Source organism: Microtus pennsylvanicus, chromosome 4 (genome assembly GCF_037038515.1).
Source record: "Microtus pennsylvanicus isolate mMicPen1 chromosome 4, mMicPen1.hap1, whole genome shotgun sequence".
Taxonomy (NCBI): Eukaryota; Metazoa; Chordata; class Mammalia; order Rodentia; family Cricetidae; genus Microtus; species Microtus pennsylvanicus.
In genome coordinates, this window is record NC_134582.1 from 16654645 (window position 1) to 16674116 (window position 19472).

The following is a 19472-nucleotide window of genomic DNA, read 5'->3' on the forward strand; positions in this document are numbered from 1 at the left end:
ACCGTAGCTAAGATCTCAGGCTCATCTATTTATTTTTATTGAGGCAGGGTCTCATGTAGCTCAGGCTGGTTCCCAGCTCAGTATGTAATGAAGACTGCCCTTTAACTCCTGAACCCCATGCCTCCTCAGGCCTCCCCCTCCCATGGGCTAGGATTACAGGCATTTGTCATAATTACAGGCTTTCTTTTCAGGTATTTATTTTTCCAAACTTCTGATGTTTTCCCTGGGAATCAGAGATCCCAACTCACAAAAGCCCCCCATCCAGGTAACTTTACGGCTCCTCACATCATGTGACTATTGGCAGTAAAGCAAGGATGGGAAAAGACAAGGCGGTTGGAGGTGCTTGAAAATAGAAGGTGAAGTTGCTGTAGGAATTGTCAAACGAACAGAGAAGAAATAAAATTGACTGAAAGTAAGCCAGGAAAGGTGAACCAGGATTATTGAGTTACAGGATATGCCTTTATTTTGAGCCACTGCCTATTTCTCTCTAGGCCAGTAGGAACCAAGTATTTCTGGCTGGCCAGACCTCACCTTCTCTACTCAGATCCGATCCTTCTCCTCCTTTTCTTCCTCCTCCTTCTCTTCCTCTTCCTCCTCTCCCACTGTCTAACACTACAGCTGAGGTTACCTTCCATAGACACAACTGTTTTCCCTCCTAAGATTTTCAGCCTACTTTCAGTGCAGCTGACTGCCTGACTTCATGCCCAGACCATCTAGATTCATGACTGCACAATTCTGAAGAAAATTTAGAATTTATTGCAGATATCCCACTGTCCCCCAAGGATGCTGCTTTCCTAACACTTTCTCCTGAGAGGACTTGGAGAATATCGCATAGTCAATAATTATAGAAGAAGAAAAGATACAAGATGAATCCAGCACAACAGCAATAAAAGAGATGGATAAAAGTGGGGGGAAACTGTGCGCCAAGCACAGACCCCGGAGACCACATCATTAAGACAGGTTCAATGAGTGGATAAAAGAGACAAGATGCTTTGGTGGAGGGGAAGGCTAACACAACTCGGAAAACAAGATTTAATAAAAACTAATCCTTGAAATCACCACCACTGATCGAACGTCAAATCTGAAAAGTGAGCTTCTAGAAGAGAGTGAAATACAAGCCCCTGGTTAAAATAAAATAAAAACTCTACTATGATTAGTATCCAAAAGGAAAATTTTTTAAAAATCTCATTTCTGTCTTTCACGGTGTAAACACTAATTATATGGATTAATTCTTTAAAATGAAGCTGGGAAGACACACCCCTAAAATGTGAACATAAGAGAAGACTCTGACTTGGAGGAAATGTGTTTGAGAAGGACAACATCAAAAGGTGAGGGACATAACCATCAGTCAAACTGGAGGGTCTGTGTGACGGGAGGAAGGAGGCTGTGGCCATGAAAAGCCCATGAAGAAAGAAGTGGTCAGAAGACCACAAAGGAAAACCCAGCGGGAAAGAAATATACTAGGCAAGCACACAGAAATGACAGAACAATAGAAAACATAAGCTGGAATACAGGAACGTGATATTAAGGGGAGCTATATGCATGCAGCAGAGAGGAGAGCAATCAGAACTGGGGGAAACGACAGTGTGTCAGAAGCACAAAGTAATCTCCACATGTTGCCAAATTATGCTGTGTAGAAGAACCCTAAGAGCCTGGTAAGAATATAAAGAAAAAAACTGCATACTTTTTTTGAACTGTAACCCCCCCATAACTTCCAGGACCTGATTATAACTGCTGGAGCAACCAACAACAGCCACACCAGGGGCTTTAATGGTTGCAGGATGCTCATCAGGTATGAACCTGGGTGTTTTGCAGATGGTCCTCCTCCCATGGAGTTCTTCGTTATCCAGAACACTCAAGGGTACAACCTCTTTGGAGGACTATTTAAGCAAATGTGCTGCCCCCAAACCAGTGGCAAAGTGATGGCCCTTATTTAAACGCCACAACTATGTGCCACACCCCACAGTGACCATCCCTGAAGAGGAGAGTGTTTCTCATGTCAGTCTTGAGGACCTGAGCAGCCCATCAAGGGCCTGGCTCGGGTTTTTAACTCAGAAGAGGATCAAGTTGGTTTTAGTGATAAACCAGTAATTGCATATTTGGTGGAAATAAGCCTGCAGCTCTGACGAGCAGCGAAGGAAGCTGGCTGACAGCAATTTCAGGTGCTGGGACGCAATAAAAACAATGAAGAAAGAAAATGTTTGCTTTTTCTGTCAACCGAGATGTCAGTACCCATTAATAAATCTATCTGCTAAATCTACTCTTATTCATGTGGGACATCACCAATTTAAAGTAAAATAAATTATCTTTAATTAAATGGAATTGTCGTCTTCCTCCCGCTATCATCCCCAATTATTCTCCTTAATCAGCCCTTTAGGGAGAAGGCGAGATAGACCGCCGAAAGGCACACTGACTATAAACAATTTCTCTTTCTGTCAAGGGATGAAATTTTTAATTTTGATTACAGTTTATAACTATAATTTTTGGATATAAGAAATGAAAACTGCAAAATCTTATCATTTATGGGGGAGGGAAACACGGTCACTTCCAAACTCCCCCTTTCTCTTTCTTGTGAACATTTCAGAAGAAGCCATGCATGGACAACAAATTAATTATTTCATCGTAATTTATTACTTTTATTTCTGATACAAAAACTGCTGGTTTTAATGAATACCTTAAAGTGCACAGCACTAACTCAATGTCATCTTCTATGGTTTTAGGTTGTTAAGCTTTCAAAACCTGGTATTTCTGAATGGTATCAATTCATGTTTAGACAAGAGCAGCATCTGTACTTTAAATATTAAGACAAGGCACTGGCTAACAGGCAAGGCTGAACCACTTCAAGCTACTCAATAATTTCTCCTCTGATTCCCACTTCCGTTCCAGGGAAGGGGGAGCAACCGCACCAAAACTCTAACACGAGAACTATATACGTGAAGCAAGTAATATACTGCAGAATCACACCAGGTCAGCGCTTATATGAACGCAGCAATGGCCTTAAAATAAATGAGGAAACCGACACTCCCAAACTCAAAAACAGAGAGATGAAATATTATCCCGTGAGCAATGAAGAGGGAATGTAGGAGTAACTGGGCCCAGCCATCCTTCCCCTAATGCCAGCGACACCCGAGTAGGTGTGTGTGTGTGTGTGTGTGTGTGTGTCTGTGTGCGCGCATAGATTTCACTTTTTATTATAACCATGGTCCTCTGGTAGGAGAAAGGGGAGCTTGCTTTTATAATGGGAGAGTGCATATTAATTATTTACAGATAAACAGGTTGGAGCACTGACTACTTCCTCACTACTTACTGTTACTTTTAAAAAATGTATTTTTTTTCCAGGGTGTAGCACTGTTTTCGTTTAGCATGCCTTTGAATCGCCGCCTACAGAAGTAAAAAAGGAAACCGCAGCTATACAAGCCTGCTGACTTTCTTATAAAAGAACCGTTTTAAACTTGTTTATACTACTGATTCCAAATGAATTCAAGATGGTGGCTAGTTAAAGAAAGAGAGCCCATGCCAGGGAGTTTGATCAAAGAACTTCAATTCAGCAATGTTCAGTTTTAATTGACCACTAATTAAGCTACATTAGTCCAAGAAAGGTCTGTATCACTTTGAGTAATAAAGAAAAGAATTAATTTAACCCTGTGTCAGTCAGCTTTAGTAAATTCATCTGAAAGCAACTTCTCAAACGACAAGCATGAAAGAGGTGTCTAGAGCTAAATGCCAAAAGTGGTCTACAGAATTCAGAGGAGACGGGGGACTCGGTTCTCAAGTGCATTTGTCACTTCGCTAGTGATGTCACCTTGCAGGTGTAATTATCTTCATTACAGACACAAAGATGTCAGCTTCGCTCCCCGGGTTGCAAAGGGTTTGCTTTAAAATTGGATTCAAAACATGGCAGCCGACCAGCCAATTTTAACTTTCCTGTATTCTTGACAAAAATAGAGTGGATTTGCAAAATCATGAGAATTTTCAAAGGCTTGGAACTCTCTTCTGGGAAAAGTGAGTTGAGGGGGCTGGGGGAGAAACAACTGCAGCGACACCACCAGAAAAGCTCATTATAATTAGGAACCACGAGCTATGACAGCCATGGCAGCAGCGTGCAGGGCGCATGTGTTAAAGAAGTGTATTTCTAAAGAGCCAGTTGCAAATGTGGAGTTTTCCCCTATGTTACCCTGCAAAAGAAAAAAAAAGTAGAAGAAAAAAAATTGTTCAATATTCTCATAAAGCATTCCAGAAAGGGAAGGAGGAAAAAAGAATCACAAAACATAGGGTGGCAGGGGGAGGATACCACTTCAGGATTTAAAAGCAAAATGTAAGCTATAAGAGCGCATTGCTTCACAACTCAGTCTTCATGACTGTTACAGTCCTTCATATTAATACTGAGGTGATGCCCTATGATCTCACGACAGATATCAAAACTGTAAAATATGTTTAAATCTTAAAAATAAACACTGGTGTCAATGTTATGCTGGCATGTATTTTATATTAATTAACCTCACCCTCCATGTCTGCGTGAATAGCGCTGATTCTCACTGCACTGAATGCCACAGGGTCACGTACTCCTAAGGAGGGGCATCCTTGTGGCCTCAATGCACATTATATTTTGCTTTAATGATTTCTGGCAACCAACTGCTGTATTTTCTACAATAGTATTTAATGAATAACCTTTTTATCATTCTGCCAGTACTCATTAAAATGCACTTGTTTGTGAGATGCAATAGCTAGCTATATGAAACCAAAATATTAATGCAAATTGGCTTTGCTAAGTTTAAAGCAGTATTTGCATTATAGGAACTAAACATGGTCCAAACTGAAAGAGTGCACAGGGCACAAATGCCTCCTGACACCATGATTATTACTGAGAGAAACCATGGCTTGTGATACCACTAGATGCTCAAGAAGAAAGCACTGAAGCATGTGCCAAGCACTTAGTCTGCACAGCCTGGGGAGATGGGGAAACTTAGACAATGCTCTCACCTATTCAAGAACGGTAGGTTTAAGGTACCAGGGAACTAATGAATGTGTTCCCCGTGCTCATGAATACCTGAACAGGCACATTACCTGTCTCCAGAAAAACAGAGCTTGTTGACAGAACAACGGGGGCAGCTGTAAGTGCTCTCTGTCTTCTGTGGGGGTCATGAGAACCTGCCATGGGTCTGCCTTACTCTACAGAGACAGGGGCGTGGACATCAGATGCACCACATCCACTGGGCTGAGGAAACATTTCTTGGCTGTTGATGAGAAGCTAATGGATGTGCAAAGATGCCTTAAGACATGGCGGGTCCCCTCGTTCAGAAGCTCATTAGTTAGGGTTATAATTAGAGGAAGGGGTTCCAAAGTCTCTGCTCTGCACAAACAAAGAGGCTGATCTTTAAGTAAGATTAGGTAAATCAAACACTAACTTTCAATTAAGGAGCAACAAATACAATTCTTTTGAGCATCTAAGATAATACAAGGAGTCTTAAAATGTTAATTCCTATCTCAGAATTGACATTATCTTATCTAAAGTTAAGCAAAAGGCAAAATACCATATTGAAACATGGCAGGAGAGATTTTAGTTCTTCATGATGCATGAAGACCATGGGACCTTTGGGCAATTCACTAAATTCCCAAGTGCTACCATTTCTCAGCCCAGATCTCTCCAGCAGAACTCCCTCGGATGATGCAAAGGTTCCCTGAGCTAGCCCATGGAGAGACACTAACCACATGGGACTGGGGACTTTAAATGTAGTTGGTGTAACTGGGAAACTTAATTTTTAAAAACTGTTCTAATTTTCACCAATTTATAATCAAATGGTAACAGTCACATGTGGCTAGTAGCTACCCTACTGTCCAGGGGGTCATCAGTCTTTGAAATGGGCTAACAACATTTGGGGCACCTACCTTCTGGGGTGCAGTAGGTTACGTTGCTTTGGGAGGTACCTGAGAGTACGTTCTGAAGGAATGGGGGCTCACAGATTATTTCATCAAATGTTAAGACTATAATAAAAGTTTAAGTTTTATCACAGTTTTACAGTACTTGCTGCCTACATATTAAAGAAAAGGTACCCTACAAATATTTCATACCCTATAAATACACAAATACCACATAACCTGCCTTTACAAAGCACATTCTGAAATCAACGATAAGCATATTATTGCTTTAAAATTACTGAGAGGTTTAGACTCGGGTTTATGGAAGATCAGAGAAATACTGAGACCTTACCACAGACAATCAATGATTGACTGAAGCTGAGAAAAAGACCAATGATCCCTAAAATACCCTTTGCCTTAAAATTCGTGGACAACACTGGGGGAAAAAAATCACCACCTCTCAGAAACAGAAATCCTCCAATAGGTGAAATTATCACCACAATGATAACCTGTAGTTCCTTCATGGCAACAGGCAAAAATGACATCTCTGCAGTTGCTCACTATGGATCTAGACAATCCTGTACCACATGTGACGAGAGGCCCCAACTAAAAGCCAATGGAGGGCAGATTTACAGGTGTCCCAGAAAGAGGTGGAGCCAAAGCTAATTCTCTTGTTGTCAGTCAGTCTTTACTAGAACTGCACAGGGCCAAAGTGGTCAGGGCTCCAGGAAGCAGGTATGGTGTGGGTGTGAGGGCGCCTGCAGGGCTGAGATGCAATCTCATGAACCAATGCGCTAAAAAACAACCAAAACCTCTCTGTACCAAAGGTCTGTTGTGAGTACAAGCTGCTGATCCTTGTGCCCGACTGCCATGCCCTGTAGACTGTGCTCAGACCTTGCAGCACCTAACAGAGCCTCGGGCAGAAGCTGAAGGGTGGCACAAGATCCTGTCAGACTTGGCAACTGTCTCCAAACCTTGGCATCTAGGAAGTGAGGTGCACTGGGTTCTAAGAGTTGGCAGCCATCAAGACTCCGCTATCAGATCCTTCGCCCTTCCTGTACGGAGAGCCAGGGGAGGCAGGGAAGGTCTCAGTATCACATTCCAAATCACAGCCAGAAAGGTACAGTAATGATGGACACTGGGCAGTGACAGGAAGAGGGGTCCCCGATGTTAGTAGGGAAAAAAGTTGCTCTGCTAGGAAAGCTGAAGAGTCCCTCAGGTTTGCTTTAATCTTTATAACCTTCTTTGTGTATATATTTACCATGTATACAAGTTAACATTTAACCATATATTTAACAAGGATTCAAACAATATCCTTAATGCTCCCCTCAAATATTTTCATATGTAATTATTAGTTATTCTTTAGGTTAATTCCCTTTTTCCTCTTTATGTTCTTCAGCGGAAAGAAGGAATATACTTCTTTCAGGATTCTATGAAGCAAAAAGCACAGATCAAGTTCCCAATCTTCTAAAAGACAAAGTACAAGCATATATATTTAGTGTAGGAAGAAAATGTCCCTTATTGACTCAAGAAAGTCTAACAGCTATTTTGAATCCATTTCAGTGGGTTCACAAATAATTCACTATGTTGAAAATATTGCAAATGAAATATTACATTTGCTTGGTAGATCATGGAGATAGTTTACAATACTCTACAGAGTGATATATCAAAAAAAAAGAAGGAAATTGGTTGGAGGGGAAGGAAGGTGAAGGGGAAAAGAAAGAGGAAAGAAGAAGGAGAATGGGAGAGGGGAGGGAAAAAGAAGTGAAAAGACAGAACATAGAGATGGGGAGGGAAGGAAAGGAGGCTGGGAATGAGCAGGGAGAAGTCAGGGAAATGAAAGAGGGAAGAGAGGAGAGGGGACAATAAGAGGGAAGGCAGAGGAAAGGACTCTGCATGTGGCTCACATGGCAAGAATTAACTATAAATGTCCAGACCCCACGTGTCTAAAGCAGGACACCTCTGCCTCTGCCCTGCTGAGGAGCAGTTCTGTGCAGCATGCAAGGGTTAGCCTCTAGAACCATATGCCAGTAGCAACCCCATGCCATGCCCACAACTGGGACAATCAAACTGGTTCCACCTGTCCCCTGGGAGGCACCACTGCTCTAGAGATCCTTGTTTGTTGCCTCTCAGCAACAAATGCCCACTTGGATTTTCTGAAGCTTTCTATAGACATCTCTAGAAGCAGCTTTTGCCCTCCAAACCAGGGAAAAATCATTTCCAGCTATGATCATTTTGAATGTGATATTGTGACCTGTAGCACTGACACCGGCAATCTGTGTTTGTTCTGGAACTTTTAAAATCAGTTCTTTAGTGATCTTGAGAACGTAACAGAAATCTTTATTATTTTCGACTGTGCTCTCATCTATACATAATAGCCAAACCAATATACTGTATATGACTTTCTAATGAACAAACAAGTTTGGGCAATAAATAACTAACATTATCTGTTGCTGTCGAGTTATGTGATCTACCCATCCATCCACCAGCCATCCATTCTTTCTCCGATCCAGCCACACATTTATCACCAGACAGCCCACCATGTTTTCGATTCTGATTGAATTATTCAGGTGAAAAGCAAAGGGCCAACCAGAGAGTTTCATCTACATAGCTCCCTATTGGCAATGCATCTGGGAATGCACTATTACCCATAAATAATCCCACACTAGGTCAGCTGTCAGCTTGATACACTACACCAAAAGGCCTAGAATGGTTTCCTTGTTAAGTAGTTAATCCATTGTTACAGCCATGCTCCAATACCCAACCAACTTCAGACTAGAAAACTCTTGAAACCAATGGAACCTAGAAATCACAACTTAATTTTGAAACATTTAGTGGATATGCAAAGTAGAAATCAAAACTGCAACAAAGATTCTAAAGGCAAGGGCTCGCCTAAAACTACTCAGCTATCTGGTTCTGCTTTGCTATTGCTTTTCTTTTTGTCCATCCTCTAAGAGTGGAGGAGAAAATGGCCATGAAACTAAACGGTCCTCCACAAGGGACAGGTGAGTGTGGCTTTGCGTGTCTCAGTGTTGTATCTGAAAGATAACACAGCTTCTGCAGCTTAGAGGTCAGGCTCTCACAACAATCCCTGTAAGCCATCTTTCTCGGGGTTAATTAAGTAAACCGAATCCTAAAAGGTTTTCCTAACAGAGCTGACACTGTAAAGTGGCGCCAGGAGCATCTGCCATGACATGAATCCTCCCAAAGTGAAGCGCCCCTCTTCCCAGTGTTCGCCCATTCACTGCCAGTATCCCAGAGGTTCGCCACATTTTGAGATCTCTGGGAAGCGAGGTCACTAGGCTCACATCAACATACCTAATTTTACGTTCATGTTATTTAAAATTTTAATACAGCACAGGGCTTTTTTCTCAGGTGTTAATAGAAAAATCAATTTTAAGTCACAACAGCTGTGATCATTTTAAATATCACAGCTGTCATAGGCTGAAAATAACCAATGTGAGCACATACATTTCTGTTGCAAATACAACAAAATGAAAATATGATGGAATGTTAACTTCAGCTCCCGCTGAAGCAGGCTAATACAATGGCGGAGAACTTGCTTTGATTTATAAAATCCGGCTCCAATTTCATTGCTGACCTAACCAACAGATGGCTCAATAGAAGAGGGCGGAGCACGGGTTTTAAGAAGTAGCCCTATGGCAACTGCAGAACACGTTTCATTATGGAAATAGTATTAACTTTGGAAGGGACGAGGCTAAATAGTGGATATCAAATTGAGAGTTCATTTATGTAAACATTTTGCTATGAAGACGGGGAGATTAAGTGGGATCCACGCTACACATTAAGTGTTATTAAAGTCTGTGAGTTTCAATTATTATAGAACAAGTCTAAACTCCTGTGAATTGGTGGGAACTACTGTCTTTCAGGAAGTAATGCAATTTCACCCACATCTTTACAAGCTTTAACTAGCCACAGCAAGAGCCAATATACTTCCTTCCCTCTTACGACAAATCTAATGCCACTGGCTCTCAAAGACTAGTATGGCATTCTTAAAGCATATCTAAAATAGAACAGAATAAAATAAAAGACAAGGATGCAGCATCAATTCTCCCACCATGTGCACAAAGTTGAAGTTGGTTTGCATGAACTGTACTGTGAATAATAAGTCCTCTCAGAAGTCGAGAGTTCTATTAGCAAACACAGCCATCTCCCATCTCCGATGCAGAGAAATGTAACTCCTGTTGGGAAAATGATACTCCATAGAAGAGCAAAATAGGGGAAAGACCCAACCTTCAAGCAAAGCACTGGTGTGTTACGTAACACACATTCTTCAGAAGCTTCTCCATCGTCCAGGTCTTTCTAACCCCCTGGCAAATACATAATCAGAAGATAAAAATCTCAAGTGTTCCTTCCAAGATCTTACAGATACCCAGTATAAAACTGAAGAGCTGGCCATATCTGCCACTAAACAACTTCTAAAAGTCTGCCCTCCTATTCCCCGCAGGGAGGCTCAGGGCATCAGGTACAGGGAAACCTTGCTGGCTTCATTTATTTGCATACTAATTCCAAAGCTCCACCAATACACTGTGGTCCTTTAATCACAACAACACACACAAAGGCCCGACAAAGTGAAACCACACTTGTTAAACATTTATCCCAACCCCCACATCACACAAAGAAAGCTTAAGGAAAAAAAAAAACGCCATCCACCCTGCTCAGAACTGCTGGGCTCCTCTGAATGGTAATAGCAGGTGCAGAAATAATAACGTGCTGGCCAATCAACTTTTTTCCCTCTGATTTGTCAGTTTATCTTAATAATGCCATTAGGAATGTAAACATTTCTGCAATTTATATTGAAAAGTCAATAAAATAATGGGGTGCAGAATTTATCCTTTTTAATTTTTTAAGTAATACATTTGATTATTTTAATCACGTCAGTACTTAACTGGATGGAGTTTAAATATGCATGTAACATCAATTTAATTTGCTTATTTCGCTAGAAAAACTATTGAGTAATACTGTGTTATTCTCCTTACTGGAAAAAAAAGGCACAATTTAGGGAGAAAGGGAGTCAAGAACACATTTCTATTTTGTTCCTTCCTTGGAGGTGGGAATCTAGTGCCTTCCAAGTGGCTTCCATTACGAATACTTTAAAAAGGAAACCAAAGGGGCGACAAACCCAAGGAGAGGTGAGAGTCCATGACAGGCTCACTAGATGGCTGACAATAAAAACAAGGGGTGTTTCCACGCTGTGGGTAAACTTTATTGGGCTCCAGTAATAGGGCTGTGGTTGGTAAATGCATCAACTATTTTTAAAACGGTGTGTGAGCTTTTCCCAACATAGCAATTCCCACTTGAACAGGATCATTATTGGTGCAGTCATTCCGTACTTTATAATCCTCACCCTTGGGTTTGTGGAGGTGAAAAAGCCAAGTCAAATGTTAGCCACCATTGTTAACATGCCCTGTTCATTTTCAGGTCAGCTACAATGGAAGCAGCTGGAATTCAACTCTTCCCCACTCAGTCCCACCAATTACCTCAATGTGCCCTCTCTCAAAATGAGTGTAATTTGGCTTGGAGGAAGGCACAGCTCTAGGTCCCTGAGGGATGCCAGGCAAACCAAGCAGTTCTTTTACTTTTTCTTTTCCTTTTCCAGCGGAGTTGAAATCTGACCATCACTTCTCAGTGCTCACACTTCCTATCTCCCAGGTGCTTTAGCTTAATCTCTAGCCAAGTTGGGGGAGAAGAGACTGAGTTTTGAAGCAGGATTCTCTCCCCAACAGAAAGGTACAGCTACAGTGGCTCCCTTCCCTGTCATCTGGAATAAAACGTTGCATTTCCTTAGGAAACGAGGGAAGATTTGAGTAAAACTGCAAAGGTGATAAAGGCAGCCTGGAATTTAAAGACAGCATTATCAGAAAGATGTGAGTTTACTGTTCAAGGCAGAGTATGGTGCTGTAACGAAAATGCCCCTCTGAATACCAGTTTAGATCGGAAGTCAGAGACCTTAGCTCTTCCAAGAAGAAAGCCTAAGGATGCCTCTCGAAGTACCTCCAACTTCCAAAGGGAGGAATATCAACTTTAAGAACTGTTCTTCACATGAAAACATCACTTTGCTCAATAAACTATAACAATTATCCACACTGTTTGCTTTACATGATATGATATTGTACCGCATAACTTCTTAGCTATTGAAAAATGTTCAAAAGTCTGCAGGGATTTCAATGTTCTAAAAACTCCAGGAGTAACTTGAGCTTTGCCTCAGGCTACAAAATACAGTTCTCGTATTAAAATGTCCCCATCACCTTTGACATTATTTGATTGTTTTCCGGAGTCCACAGATCAACGTTATAAGACTCTGGCACTCTGTGAAATAGTTTATAAGTTGTTGAGGGCCATGCAGAATTTCATTTTTGTCACCATCCATAATTTTTATCACATATAATTGTGCCCCATCTCATCTTAGAGTTATGTTTGAAAGTATTAAGGGCCAACAATGAATAAATAAAAATCTACTCAGACACATAAAAACTTGGAAAGCACTTGCTCGTCCACCGTTTTTCATTCACATGATGATGAGCGAATGTGTCTTTGTGTGAGGCCGACAATATTGGAGAGGAGAAAAAGGCCCCATAACTTACTGCGTGTGCTAGGAGGCAAGCGTTTAGGCAGGTTTGATGTGGGGAGCAAACATATGTTCCCACTGAATTCTCTTCTCAGGGCAAAAGTAAGCCCTGATTTGGAGAACTTTCAAAATTGTCCCGGTCATTATCTAAGAACTGATATATTCTCACTGGGTCGGAAATGAAGAGGCTTTTGTTCTGGTCACGACGAGTCTCCTGATGGCAGACTGCTAACTCTGGACTTGGCCTACCATACAGAAAGGACACGGCAACATTTCTCACAGTGGCAGAGCAGCAGCAGAAGTTTTGGGCTGGCTTGGGAATGGACACGCACACATTCACAATTAGAAAATGGGATCATGGCTGCAGTTAAAGGAAGGGAAAAGCTGTTTGACCAGCAAAGCATAGGGAAAAAAATAATTATCCTCAGGCCTTTATGGTGGCTTCTCAATTTCACTAAGGAAAAAAAAAAGAATAAAAGGATGTAAAGGAGCAACAAAACAGACAGTAGGAACTGCGCTGTGAACCAAATCCTCAGTGGGGCAGGAAGCGCCACCTCTCCAGTGCAATTTCCTGCTGATAGCTGGAGAGGCATTTAAATAGCATCCAGCTCCTCTGTGCGCCTGGCCTTTCCTCTGCTAGCCCTCCTTTCCCTGCTCCAGTGTCCTTCCTGGAACTCCTGAAACAATGCCATCTCCTGACACTGGGAGCCGGAAGCTTCCCAAGTGTCAAACCTACCAGAACTCAGGGGTTAACTAAAGCAAACCACGTAGGTCTTTTCTTCCTAAGAAATTAGCCTCCCGGCAAAAAATGGTGAAGCTGGCATCCATGAATCTGAAGCAGAGATTTTTGGAAATTTAATCGGAGGCAGACAAGCAAGAGGTAGCTACAGTTTCTACAATCTCAAGATTAAGTGTATGTTGAATATTGACCAGCTTAAACCTACAGAACAAAAGCAACATAATTTTGTTTTAAGGAATTACAAATAGACAGAAAAGCAATTTTGTTAACTTAAAAATCAACAAATTGAAATATCCTGCATGTCAATAATACAAAATAGTTCACACACAAAAAACTAAGGAAGTTTTCCTACAAGCTTTTTCTTTGATTTTTTTTTAGATCAGTAGACAGCTAAAAAAAACACAATTAGGTGTATGATCTAAGCAAATTTTTTCTCTGTATTAACAACTAAACCAACATTTTTAAAATTAAAATGTATTTATATCAGTTATTTTTATTTATAGTAAGGGTTCTAAAATAGTAATTGTTTAAAATACCTTTTAAAATGTCGACTGTAATTTGCATAGTGGATTCACTATGGAAAACTTTAAAACCAAGTGCTTACTTATCTGTAGCTGCCCCAACCATGATTTTTTTAAGGGTTATATTAAAAATGTCCTTAGCAATGTTACTTCTGATGTCATTAAAATATTAATCATTTTATGCTGTCACTTTCCATGGCAAAGGCCTAAGAGCTGAATGAAGCCTTCTATACCCCACACTTCAGCCTGGAAAAGGAGACTTGTGATTGTCACTTGTGTGTAGGTGAACTGTGTTCCAAGAGCGGCTGTGAGCTGAGAGGCCCTGTTAGTCAGATGTTTCAGTGTTTGGCGGCCTTCATGTCAGAGAAGAGCTTGTCTTCATTTTCGCCTCTGAACTTTCTGAAGATGAAAGCCTGCATAATATGACCAACCGTCGGAATATAAACATGGCGAGTTCTTGCTCACTCGCCTTCTGAGATTTGATGACTTGACAAATAACTATTTCAAAACAACTAGTTTAAAACACCGTTTGGAGCTTGTTAGTATGAAGCAAAAAGAGCAATTAGAATAATCACAGGTTTCTCTGTACGGCTTAACACATGCACACGCTGGCGAGAGCCGATGGTGTGATCTGAAATTACCAGGAGGAAGAAATTTTGCCACTTTTGTTTTCAATTTCATTTGCCAAAATTTTATCTATGTGAAATTGCCATATTTTTAGATATTTTAAGCTATATGGAATTTGACCAAATAATTACTCATCAAAATTTGAATTCAGTAAGCACATAATCCATTAGAAAAATATTAGGGCTAGAATTATTGCTTGCTTCCTTCCTTCCTTTTTTTTTTTTTCTTTTGGGCAGACCAGGTAATACCCGGCACTTCTTATGGCCCGAATAAAGACAGACAGTGGCACAATTTGACATTAGCTCGAGATAATAATACTCAAAAGAAACATCTCTCTGCTAGAAACATTTCCTCAATAGTTGAAGAATAGTGCTTTCCAATTTTTATTTGGCTAAGACTGGGATTTACTTACATGCAAGACAATGATGCACAGGGGAGAAGACCATCACACACAAAAAATTACTTGGCCAAGTTCACTGACCTCTCCCCTGGGGGAAGCTGAGTTTTACAAACACTTTCTCGTTTAGACTCAGAATTTATTCTTTGGTAGCTCTTGGGTTAAGATTATTTAAGGTCTTACTTTTAAGAAGTCTACACTTCAGAAGAAATCACTGCCCTGCATGCAAGCGTGGAAGCCATTTGGACACAGTAACAGGGAAAATTTCTATCTTAAGGTAACAGAGCCCATCGATATTTTCCTTTGTTTGTCCCAAAATATCATTGATTAAAACGTTTCTCTTGCTGGGACGTGGAAAGAAAATGGATTCTACAATCCCTGTGTTTGTTGGTTCAAACAGAAGATAATCATAATTGTCAGGCTGTTCTGTGTTCTTGCTACAACCTAAAAAATCACAGTGTTTGGGTATGGCTTTCCATTTTTCTTCTTTTGTTTATTCACAGGGAAAAACCTGCTTCCTCTAGCCTCTTTCAGTTCAGGGAGTTCAAACTGAATTTAAACAAGTAATTGACTTGTCACTGGGGGAAAAAAAAAGAAGGAATTCAGTGCTAGGCTGTCTTCAGAGGAAAACCTGTGCCACAGAGATGGCCAGGCAAAACAGTTCAGGTTGAAATGTACAGTGGTCTCTCTCTCTCTCTCTCTCTCTCTCTCTCTCTCTCTCTCTCTCTCTCTCTCTCACACACACACACACACACACACACACACACTCAGGACACACAAATAGTCAGATCTCAGATAGACAAAATTCAAGAAAGGTAAAGTCGCGTCCACGGGCATGCCGAACAATTAACGCATGGCATATACAATCTCCACAAGATGCCTGGCACCCAACCAAATGCAGCTGAATGTAGAGCTGGAGCCAGTACAATACACACTGTAGAAAAAACAGAAATCTGTGTCCCCAGGGTGCGCATGAGGGTGTTTTGGAAAATGGTCTAGGACTGGCCCTTCTAGGGAGCACACACAACTGGGCTTTGCTGACCATTTCATAAAGTTAATTCGAAGCACTGGCAACTATTCATGGTTTCCAACGTTTTCTGCTGAGGCTGTACATGGCTATTTTTTCTAAATATAATGTATGTACAATTTGCCTCTTTCTAGTGTTTGAATCAATAGAGATACACATCACCAGATTTGTTTTTAATAAACGTCTTAAAACAGTTCCTATAAATACATTTCCTGTGACAGAGTGATCTTGATTCTATGAGTACCATCCTTTCAAAAAAAAAAATCTAACAACCAAAATATTTGGCAACTGTGAGGGCATATTAGTGATATGATGTCATAGTCAGCATTTTCTTATGGTAGAGGCAATTGGCAAGCTGAGGGAATGGAATACATATTTTTAAAAATTCCTTTGGGCCATAAGGAAATTAAAATGCCCAAGCCTTAACTAAAAATTTGACAATTCAGCTGCTTAAGATGCAAAACTAATAATTAACATATAAAATTCACATCACTGGTAACCCCTAAAGTTAAAAACCATAACAACTTATATGTGTTGTAATACATAATGTAACATATAATTCTTTTCATGCATATGCATGTAATATATAACACATAAGATAGAATCTTGTAATGTACAGGGGCAACAGAATTCTGGGCTCTGTCTTACTATTTCAGAGCCACTTCTAGAAGTCTGCAGATCACACTGGCATCATCAGTGGTGAAGTGAACAGGAAAGGTTCGTCAAATGGTACTGATTATGGTGTGTCTGGACATGTCTGAGAGATAGCAGGTCACAGCCTTAAATACGAAGGAATGAATCCCTAACAACTGCAGTTCAGCTACAATTTTTTTTTAGAAAATGAGTTAAATAATCCCAATATTTAAGATCACTGCTTTAAACACTGATCAACTTAAAATCCAGGCCACATACTTCAAAACCTACTTTATTTACCACATTTAACTATTGCTCTGATTACATGCGATATTCTTTAAAGGGGCTTTAAAAGGGATAGTGTTTACAAACTTGTGATTGACGGATACTTCGAAATAAAATACTAATTCAACAGTGGCTCATTCGTAGAATTGAATGTCTGTTAAACTCCTTAAACTCCACTCCCAAATGCTTATGTATATGTATACATACCAGTGTAGCCCACTAGAAATAAGCATTGTACATACATCTGTGTGTACATATGTATGTGTATCTCTATACACACACACAAATATATATGGGCTTACACGCATATAACAGCACACACACATTTAATTTGCTTGCGCCAATCAGTACAGCTGAACTGGGCCTTCGTGAAAGCTCTAATGGGTCCCTTTTGGCCCAACTAGCACACGCTTATTAAGATCAGCCCAAACGTAAGTTCAAAGTACAAAATGAAAACAGTTTCTAAATGGCTGTTTCTCACCTCCTCACCATTCTTCGCTATTTTAAAGTAAAACCTTGCTCCTCCACTGCTCAACTCTTCGAAGAGCACCACATACCAATTCAAAAAATACTGAAATCCCTTTCCTTCAGAGGGCCCAGGCGAAGGAAAAACAAAAAGCAGAACAACAACAACAAAACCCCCAAAATCTCCAGATGGCAAGTATAAACCTTCTGCTGAGGTTATGCACAAGATACTAGGCACTTTCCCCGCTTAAATGAAGCCTTTCTGTTAGACGGGGGAAATAGAGGAAAACGCCACACAGCACAAATAACTTAGAGTATCCTTACATGCACGACCAGACTCTTACCCCCACCCCCTTTCCTTTTTTGGGTTAAAAAATAAGTTTATATAATCTGCCCCATCAGATATGTCAGTTTTAAGTTTTTAGTCTATTTTAACCTCTTATCTCCTCTCCGCTACCCAAGGCTTCCAACTTAGTACGACTTTAGATAGCACAAAACCTCAGTCCGGAGAGAAACTTACCCCCAGTTTTCTCTCAGGCTAACTTGGGCTCTCTCGGCTCTCTTCATAATCTGCTCCTCCTTCCAATCATTTGAAAACAGAAAGAATTTGCTCAAAGTCCCTGTTTTATTATTATTACTTCAAATCGCACCGCCTCCTAAGTTTACCTGACTGTAAACTTTCTCTCTGGTATCTACTTTCAGAAGCCTTGAAAAGCATCGACGCTTCTATACTGGGGGACAGAAAAAAAGGGAACAGGCAGCAGTAACATCCTAGGACTCGCAGATGATAAATATTTCATGGCACCGAGAAAGGTGCGGCAGCCCTGCACAACTTCGCAAACAATGCTCCCCGCCTAGGATGCTCATCCCTGTGACCATAAAACTTGTCCCCAATGCCCCTCGCAGCCGAGTTCGCTTACCGCTTTCCCATTATAGTAGTACATCAAAGAGTTGCCGCCCATGCCCGGGATGGTGTATGCGCAGTACATGGCCTCGGATTCTTTTTTCTCCTCAGTACCACTCTAACAACTTTTATTTCAAACTCGCTGTCCCTTTTTTCACAACAATTCCTTCAGTTGCATTTTCCCATATGGCCGGGCCAAGCGTGGTGAATATGCAAAGCAGGAAGAGACCATTCCTGGCGGGCGGGGGAGGCCGCGGCGCTGCTGTCAGACGCTCAAGTTCGCTCGCTCGCGCAGGCTGGAAGGCGGCCCGGCCTGTGCAGCGCAGCAGCCGAGCACTCGAGATCGCTTCAACTTTTCCGAGGGGTTTTTATCAGTTCAGTTCCTCGAATAATGCCGATTCCTACAAATTCCTGCAGGCTTCACCTCTTTTGCTCTCTCTTGCGCTCTCTCGCTCTCTCTCTCTCTCTCTCTCTCTCTCTCTCTCCCCCTGTGTGTGTCTCTCTCCCTCTTTTTTTGTTTGGTTTTTGCTTTTTCTTTCTTTTTTTTAGGCACCCCCTTTTTTCTCTAAAATTTCCACTCAACTGCCTTAGGGTAAAAGTGGAACAGGGTCCATTATTGAGCAGAATACAAATGCGGTTAATTGACTCCCCCTCTCTCTCTCTCCCTCTCTTTCTTTTTTGTTTTAATTTGATTAAAAAGCGAGTGGCAGGAAGGGAATCGTACGATGCACATCTAATAACTCTGCCATCTGTCTCTGCTGCTGGCTAGCTCCCAGCATTGTACGCAGCTGCCTGAGAACTCGATTCGGAGAAAGGGAGGGGGGGTAGTGGAGGAAGGGAAAAAGAAAAAAAAACCCACCACGTCTCTGACCTCGCTCATACAGAGAGAGGGGGCAGTGTTTTCTGGCTGCTTGGTCAACAACGGACAAAAACGGGTTGCGGAATGAAACAGAGTAACAGTGGGGCCGGCCCAGGGCTCGGCAAGCCCTAGGCTCTCAGACCCAGGGCAGAGGGTAGCTGCCCGCCAATGAACTTCACCTTGCCACGCCGAGGCTGGCTGCGTGGTCAAAAGCAAGCTAGCTGAATGCCACGAGGCCAAGCTTCCCCTCCTTGGGGTTGGGCACCCCAAACCCACACACCCCGCCAGTCTGGAGTGCTGTGGCAATGGAGAACCCAGCTGCAACTTAAGCTTGCTTGTTTGTTTGCTGTGTTCTAAGGCAAGTTTATTGGTTAAGTCCGAATCTACCAATAGCTCACAGCTGCCAATTCCTAAAAAGGCACCTTAGAGACCATGTTTTCAGAGTTCTGTCTCATCCCGGGAGCCTGATTTCTGCATAAATATTTTAACAAGCGTTCCGTGCACGTTTTTTTGTAAACTTAAATTTTACTAAACTTTAGGAAAATGAAAACCTTCCTTCACCTTTATTGA

The 19472-nt window shown here is 41.3% G+C and overlaps 1 protein-coding gene across 19 annotated transcripts in view; it reads right to left on the reverse strand.

Moving 5' to 3' along the window:
• The window catches only part of Tcf4 (transcription factor 4), a 336792-nt gene that overhangs the window by 71839 nt on the left and 245481 nt on the right, over window positions 1–19472 (reverse strand). Inside the window, exon 1 of one of the 19 annotated variants that reach the window (XM_075968371.1) lies at window positions 18060–18514. The exons of 16 other annotated variants lie outside the window; for them this stretch is intronic. In XM_075968371.1, coding sequence (XP_075824486.1) covers window positions 18060–18128 — 69 coding nt within the window. In that variant the 5' untranslated portion in view covers window positions 18129–18514. Of the gene's footprint in view, window positions 1–17659; window positions 18541–19472 lie in introns of those variants that run through there. 2 more of the 19 variants (XM_075968372.1, XM_075968374.1) reach the window with 2 other exon arrangements.